Source organism: Orycteropus afer, unplaced genomic scaffold, assembly GCF_000298275.1.
Source record: "Orycteropus afer afer isolate SDZICR_OR568_19922 unplaced genomic scaffold, OryAfe1.0 scaffold00858, whole genome shotgun sequence".
Taxonomy (NCBI): Eukaryota; Metazoa; Chordata; class Mammalia; order Tubulidentata; family Orycteropodidae; genus Orycteropus; species Orycteropus afer.
Window position 1 is genome coordinate 472773 of NW_006922445.1, and position 8524 is coordinate 481296.

Here is an 8524-nt window from a genome sequence, read left to right on the forward strand (position 1 = left end):
GATTATCTTCTGTGTCTGTGTTAATTGGTTCCCCTTTTCTTTGTTGAAGAGGGTCTGTGCAATCCTTCTGCCTAGTCCGCCATCTTGCCGGAACTCCCCTGATCCATTTTAACTATTTTTAAGTCTACAATTCAGCAACATTAATTACATTAATTCACCATGTTGTACACCCATCGTCACTATCCATTTCCTATAGTGTCTCATCATCTATAATGGAAACTGTATCACTGTATCCCTTAAGTAATAACTCTCCATTCCTCCATCCCTCTACCATGGATAACCACTATTTTTGTCTCTACACCAAATGGTTGTTTTAAATGTTTTTATTTATAGTCAGGAAATCACTGCAGTCTTGAACCTCCAATCATGTTAGGTGGGTGCTAAAGATTTACATTGTAATTAGGTGACTCTTTGACAATACCTGACTTGAAAATAAGATGCTTATAACTTAGTAATAATTCTCTGGAAATGTTATTTGTAATTACTAACACCCTTTCTCTGTACTTTTTATACTTGAATAGAAGTAGTAACAGGTAAGCTATGATTTTTTGGATTTTTATTTCCCTGAAATGCTCTTTTCTTTTCAGTAATAAATAAATCTATTTGTACCATTCCCCATGTTAAATCTGTCAATGCTTCTCTTTTGCCTGTGAGATAAGCTTAAAGCTCATTCACATGTATCTTAACTCTGACCATTTCCCCAACCTTGTATTAACCGGTCATATAAAAACAACCTACAGTTCAATTCAAGATAAATAAAATTTTCCTTTATACGTATGTGTTGGCCCCCATACCTGCAAAACCCTTACGCTGACAGGCTCCTGTTTGTCCCTCAGGAGCCAGCTTTGTCACCTACCCAAGAGTCCTTCCCTGTTCTCCCACAGCTGGATCTGGTGTCCCTCTGTCAGTCTCCCATAGAACCCTGAACTCTGCACTGTGATTGGCTGGAAGCCCATTGAAGACAGGGGCTTAGTCATCACCATAGTCCCCATACCAACCAATGGATGTCATTCCAGGTGAATGAAGTCGCATTTTTGAACTAGTCATTTTGAGTATTGCTTATCTTATAAGCAGCATGCATTTCATATTCCCATTTGGTTTCTCAAAGTGGAAGGATTGGAGACCACATGAAATAAAGGATCATGAAGATGGTACAGGACCACCCAGCATTTCATTCTGTTGTACACGGTGTCACTTAACAGCAGCTAACAACAAATGAGGAAAATTTAATCCCATTTTAAAAATATCAGAAGAGTTCTGTGTTTGGCTCTAGATCTTGGAAGCCCAGAAGGTATTGCTGTTGACCATCTTGGCCGCAACATCTTCTGGACAGACTCTCACCTGGATCGAATTGAAGTTGCAAAGCTAGATGGCAGCCAGCGCCGGGTGCTGTTTGAGACCGATTTGATGAACCCCAGAGGCATCATAACAGATTCCGTGAGAGGGTATCTTTGCATAAAGATGTGTACATCTTTTATATTTCCATCTACCCTTTTGAATATTCTCAAATATCAGCATTGTTCTCCTGAAATGTATGCGTATAGGGTATAGTTGATGACTTGTAGATACCCACTAGGAGATGTCAGAACATTTATGACAAGCTCTTGTTTTCATGGTTCTAACATGTTATAGATTTGATACCATGTTCCACTTCAAATCTTTTACCAAGAGATTTTTTAAGTTGACAGCTCAAAATTAGGTATTTTTCATAACAGTTGAATGTATGTAAACACCTAAGCTGTATCAATACTACAAGAGTATCAGGGTAGTATGTATTTATTCTGGGGCTCCTTCCTATGGGTTTTGGCAGCATATAAACATGCTCTCCCCGTTTCTGCATACTAAAGGCTCTGTATCTTATATACCACTCACTCAGTTCCTGAACACTTGGAGGCCATTTTGAGACCACATCCTTTGTTCAGTGGTACATGGCTACTCTCCTCTCACCCCCTCAGTGGCAGGTGTCTTGAACAATACCTCTGCTTTAGCCTAGTCCCCTGGGTCTGCTGTGCTCTCCATGTTGTGGTAGCATGTAAAGAATTCCTATGTATTTATGCCAGTATACTTAAAGGAATTCAATTTGTTCATAAGGTAATGACCAAAGTAGTGAGTGCCTTTGCAAAGGAAAAGTTATCTTATCACTTCCATGTACTCTTTAGACATTCTGTTTTCTTTAGTGTCTGCCTTTTCATATAGGTTTTTTTACAGGCAGTCCCTGAGTTATGAATGAGAGCTGTTCTTAAGTATATTAAGTTGAATTTGTAGGTAAATCAGAAAAGGTGCATATGGTTTTAATTTAGCCTTACTTTAGTATAAGAAGGTGCTCTGGTAGTGCAGTGCCTAAGGCATTTTACTGCTAACCAGAAGGTTGGCAGTTCAAACCCACCAGCCACTCCACAGAAGGAAAATGTGACAATCTACTTCTGTAAAGATTTACTGCCTCAGAAACCCAATGGAGTTCACTATGAGTTGGAATTGACTTGATGGCAGTGAGTTTAGTTTTTTGGTTAGTATAAGAAAAAGCTCAAAATTTTTCAATTATTTAAAAGCTGCACATGCAGCAAGTGAAGGTGATTGTGATAAAGATATTTTTTATGTAAGTTTTATGTAAGCCAGATATTTCTTAATGTAAGTTTTATGTAAGTCGGACATTTGTAACACAGGGACTTACTGTAAATGCTTTTGTAAACTTTTTCTTATGCATCTTCATTATTTCTCTTCCTTGTTCCCCTGATTTATCAACCAGAAACCTTTATTGGACAGATTGGAATAGAGATAACCCCAAAATTGAAACTGCCTACATGGATGGCACAAATCGAAGAGTCCTTGTGAAGGATGACCTGGGCTTACCCAATGGTCTGACCTTTGATGCGTTTTCATCTCATCTCTGCTGGGTGGATGCAGGTGATGATTGCTGGGGTTGGAGTAGTGCTCTTTTCTAACAAACAACTATTGTTACCCACTGTGAGCAAGCCCATGTATACATCAAGAGCATCCTTACCTGGAAAGAGGGCATAGAGAATTTTCTTTCCTTCCTTTCACAAAAACATAAACCCTAGCTATACATTTGTGGTCTGAAATATACTGTTTCTCATAGGCCCCCAGTTTGACACTGGGGAGAGTTGTCACTCTTCTGAGTCAAGGCCCAAATCTGGCTTAGCTCCTAGTTTTTTATTTTACAACCCAGGAGCTATAGATGGTTTTATATTTTAAAATGTTACATTTTAAGTGGTTATATAAGTACCTACAAGTTATATTTGCTTTTACCTAAAATATATGCTATCCAGCCCTTTTAGAGAAAGTGTGCTGAACTTAGTGGCACTTATATGGCCTTTAGTCACCTTGAAACCTATTAAGCAATTCACAACTTACATTCTTACAGCTCCTTTTTGTTGTCAAGGGTTTAGGCAAGGCTGTGAGCCAAGAAAATATAAACATGCAGTCCCTGCTTTGTGCCTCCGCTTTGGCACGTCTCAGGTCTCTCTTAGGCCAAGGATGTTGGGCACGAGGCTCTTTTGAGGAAGGGACATCAGTCAGCTGACAGCTCTCTGTTCTGGACACTGTTAGGTGCCAGGGGGATACAGATACTGTAAGACACAGTCTCTGCCCAGAGAAGAAGTAAAGCATGGCCAGTTAAATGAGAACACAAGTGTTAAGTTCAGTCATAAGGCAGGTAGTGATATGAGGCCATGCACACTTTAGCAGTTCTTTAAACAACAACAACAACAAAAAAAATATTTTGCTGTCAAGTCAACTGTGACTCATGGTGATCCAAGTAGAACTGTGCATCAGAGCAGAACTGTGTTCCACAGGGTTTTCCATGGTTGGTTTTTCAGAAGTAGATCACCAGGCCTGCTAAGGTATCTCTGGGTAGATTTGAACCTCCAATCTTTTGGTTAGTAGTTGAACAAGTTAACTATTTGCAACCATTTGCTCAGCAATTCTTAATTGGTTCCTGGCTCCACATTCAGAGAGGGAGGGTCTGGAGAGGCTGCACTAAGGATGGACTTGACCAAAAGCAGAAAGGAAGAGAACAGTGATTTGGAGAAGGAAGAGGACCAGACTTCAGGAGCTCTGGGAATAGGCAAAATATGGTGTAGTTCCTTGACACACTTTCACCCATCAAAATGAGGTGTAGGGGGCAGGAAGGAGATGATGTTGACCATTGAAAGGGGCAAGAGAGGAGATGAAGAGACATGTTTCTAATTTTCAATAGCAGGTACCGTGTATTCTCAAGGATTTATCATAACACTGAATTTCTCTCACACTTGCCATCATTGTTTTTGCTTTTGATACAAAGAGACCATTTCTTACATGAACAATGGACAACTTGTCTTTTTCACTCCATACAGGCACCAAGAGAGTGGAATGCATGAGCCCTGGTCAGCCCAGTAGACGCAAGATTCTTGAGCGGTTGCAGTATCCTTTCGCTGTGACGAGCTATGGAAAGAATCTGTACTACACAGACTGGAAGACGTATGTGGGCTGCTGGACATGGAGGCAGCTGGCTTGCCCTCACCCTCTGTCTCTGAGAGGCAGGAGTCATTCCATCTGGCCTCTTGACTTGACTTTTGATCCTTCAGAGATATATCCCCCTCTATCTCACCCTTCTCGTTGTCAGTAGACAGGAAAGGGTGGTGAAGAAGAAGGGAGGGCAAGGTACCTGAAGAGGAAATAGGAGCTGGGGTGCCATTTATTTCTCATCTGGATGCTCCTGGGTGGGTAGCTTCCAGTATGTAAACCTGGGCTTCCTAAGCATGCTGTTCTTTCCCCAGGAGCTGGCTCACTTGGCTCATGGACCTCGTGCCTCTGTGCCCTCCACCCCATTATAATTTTTAACCAGCAAAATGTCCACAGCCACTTCTTAGCCACCATTTCCTTCAACATACACACACAAACCATTGCCATTGAGTTGATTCCAAGCCAGAGGGGTTAAACCAAGAGCCTGCAGCATCTCTGTGGAAAGCTTATTTCCAAGCCTGGAATTTAGAGTGGGAGGGGAGAGCTCTCTGAGCTTTGTCTTTTTTTAAGAAGCTAGAGAAATGGGCAAAACATGGTATCATTCCCATGTACATCAGAGTAGAACTGTAGCTTTAACCCACCCCAGAACGAGGCAGGGCTATCTGGGAAGCCAGGCCATAGTGTCTGTTTATTGCCTTCAATTTGTCCCTGCAGCTTCAAAAGGGGTGCCTTGGAGAGAGAAGGTCAAGCCATCAGATGTGTTTTTATTCTGGTATTTTCTAGGAATTCTGTGATTGCTGTTGATCTTGCTATTTCCAAAGAGACGGATGAATTCCACCCCTACAAACAGACACGGCTGTATGGCATCACCACTGCCCTTTCTCAGTGTCCACAAGGTAACTCGCTTATGCCCTTCTGGTGGCCCAGACTACCCTGAAGTTCAGAGTCCACACTGGCTACAGCCTGCATGGCCTCTGATCATGCAATAGGGGACATGCAGTCCCTTCCATCAAGGACCTTAATTATCAAGTGGATGAGCCATATTTAAAAGTAGAAAATATAAGGAATAAAGTGAAGAAAGGTGAGGAAAAGTGTTCAGTCTTGGGCTGAGTCTAGATGTATAGTGCCAAATAGGAACATTAATGTTAGGATCATTAAAATCTCATCCATTTGGCATCATCCCCATCATCATCCCCATCATTACAAGCTTGTATATAGCATTTACTGTGAGTTAGGCACTCTATTCACAGTCCTAATTCTTTGTAGTCATTGATTAATTTAATCCTCATAGCAACCCTATGAGTGAGGCACTATTATTATGTCCATTTCATAAATAAGGAACTTGGAGCACCAGTTGGTTAAAAACTTGCTTAAGGTCACATAGGTCATAGTGGCAGAGCAGAGGCTGAACCTAGGCAACCTGGCTCCAAAGTCTGTGCTTTCTGCCTCTCAAAGACCTCTCACTAACCCATTTCCCTGATTGGCATGTCACCTTTTCCCCACACAAGTGTGAAGCCAGAATAAAGAGTGCTTAGTATTTTATACCTTCAGCTTTCAACTCCGTGTTATAATCAGAGCTGGAGAACCTTCCCTGAGATCAGTTTAATAACTTTGGTGATAAATCTGCATAGTTCTCAAATCAAGAGGTATTGCTTTTGCCTGTCTGGTCTAATGATAGGAAATGGACAGTAGATAAGCTTAGTTAAGTACCTAGTACAACATTTCCCATTCCTCTGGAGCTCCCACAGGCTTGGCCTCATGGAAACCAAAGTGAAGGTTAATGAGGAGGCTGGTCTCTTAGATGGTCATTCAGTCATGCCTGAGGGCAGGCTATTTAACAGATTTCTACCTTTTCACAGGCCACAACTATTGCTCGGTGAACAACGGTGGCTGTACCCACCTCTGCTTAGCCACTCCAGGAAGCAGGACCTGCCGTTGCCCTGACAACACGCTAGGAGTTGACTGTATTGAGCAAAAATGAAGACAAGAACTCTCATTCCATCTCCAAGCATTTTACAACAACACCCTACTTGACTGAAAACTCTCCTTTGGCTGAGTGGCCAACAGGCCCAGATCTAATCCAGCCTGAGCCCTGACAGCTTTCCCCTCACTGCTCTCTAAAACATACACCCTGGGCTTGTGTACTGGGAAAGCCTCTCCCCCTACATGAGGACAGAAAGCCATCCTGGCCCCAACCCTCACACAAGCTTATATAGCCCCAAGTGAGAATTATGTGCCCTATCCCAATCCCCTGGAATCTTTTCCCAAACTTAGCGCAATGTTCTAGACCTAAAGTGTCTTTCCCCTATGGCCTTGTAGGCTCAGCCTTACTCTGACCCACTTACCATCCTGTCAGCCCTCAATTCACCAACCAGGACCCTGCTAGACAAGGTTCTGAGTGAAGGAGGGAGTTAGCCTTCCCACACTTTTTTTTCTTGGTGCTCTGATGTCCCTTCTTATGCTCTCAGCTTTTTATGCCTTAGCCCTTGGCCACCTTCATCCTGCCCAAGGTCTTCATTATAGTGGGCCTGTCCAGTCCTAGGGAATATATGGGTATTATTGAATGATAGTGGACATTGCCCCCCAGATAAGATATTGGCATTTTAGCAGTAACCTTTAGTATTCAAAGCCTTAAATCAGAAAAGTGTTCAGTGGTAGGAATTTCAAAATGTAGAATCAGATGTTTAAGGATAGGGAATCCTTTTTGTGTGCCTTAAACTTCACAAAAGACTAGCATTTTATTCCCCTTTTCCCACAGCATCAGGCTCCAGCATCTTGTCTCTTGGGCATGTAAGCCCCACTGCAGGTGTCAAAGTTTAGTTACTTCTTAGAATATGTCTGAGGCAGAGTCTGGGACTAATACCAAGTGATGACCCAGCACAGTCTTGCCTCTGGCTTCCACTCCTGGGTGACAGTGTACAAGCAATGAACTTGCTTTGTTTCTCCAACTACCATGGTCCTTGCCATCTGTCATGGGGCCTGCAGTGTCCTTAGTCAAGGAGGATTGAATTGAATATCTAAGGTAATGGTCTAGATCTTTTATTGCTCATTATTATAATTAAAGGAACTATTTCCTCATTTCATGCTTGTGATTTATGATTTGGTTAGACAACATGTCCCAACCATATGAGTAGCTACAATGTTATCTTTTTTTATCAGCTTCTTCTCAGATTCCTAAAATAATAGAAATTTTGGATCCAAAGCTGAGTATAAGGAGGTTGAGCCAGCAAAGTATAAGGTAAGGGAGTAGAGAAAACTCAGAGTATCACAAAGCTATTGATCAACACCAAGAATGGAAAACCCAAGAGGTTAGGGATTTAACAACAGCAAGAGGAAAAACCTTCAATAACCCCAGAAGGGAAATGGTGTATTTTGCCCAAGAACACTTATACTTAAGCACATGGAATAATCTGCCTGATTTTCTGCCCGGGAATGGGATCTCCCCACTATTCTTCAAACTCCAGGATACTCAGCCCTGCTCACCCCCACCCCACCCTGAATTCATCCTCACCGGCTTCTTGCTGAGGTAGCTCATTGGAACCAAAATCGGTAGAGAGTCTTTCCTTGAATAATTGAAGTTTGAAAGACAAATATATCCCCAAAATCCCAAGAATTGGGGAATATATGAGTCTTTCATATTGCCCAATCCATAAGTCAGTTTTACTTTTCTTATGTATTTATCATTCCATATCAAGCCCTCTGTATCAAATGTTCATCTGATTTTGTATAATTTTATAACTTTTATTCATTTTAGTATGTTAATTCTAAACATTTAAAAATGATAAATTCTTAAACTGTGGATAACATAGAAGGTGCTTATTAAATGTTCTCCCAGATTTATGCAAGCATTGGATAATTCCTTGAGTTTACAGCTGTACAATTTATAAGGATGAAAAAAAAAATAAATTTTTTGTTAAAAAGAAAATTTTTCTCTTTTATGAATGAAGAAATTTAATGCTGAGAAGCTTATTGACAATGGAAACACAAACATATATTTGATAATCTAAAAAGCCTATGTAACACAGAGACAATTACCCCCAGTGTTATAAGGGGTAGTTAATTT

At 41.3% G+C, this 8524-nt stretch overlaps 1 protein-coding gene across 1 annotated transcript in view; it reads left to right on the forward strand.

The window, feature by feature from the left end:
- NID1 (nidogen 1) overlaps positions 1-6442 on the forward strand; it is a 225261-nt gene extending 218819 nt beyond the window's left edge. The window contains exons 16-20 of the mRNA XM_007958156.1: positions 1274-1445; positions 2747-2904; positions 4353-4476; positions 5245-5357; positions 6321-6442. Of these exons, the coding sequence (XP_007956347.1) occupies positions 1274-1445; positions 2747-2904; positions 4353-4476; positions 5245-5357; positions 6321-6442 (689 nt within the window). The remainder of the gene's footprint in view (positions 1-1273; positions 1446-2746; positions 2905-4352; positions 4477-5244; positions 5358-6320) is intronic.
- The last annotated feature ends 2082 nt before the right edge of the window (positions 6443-8524 follow it).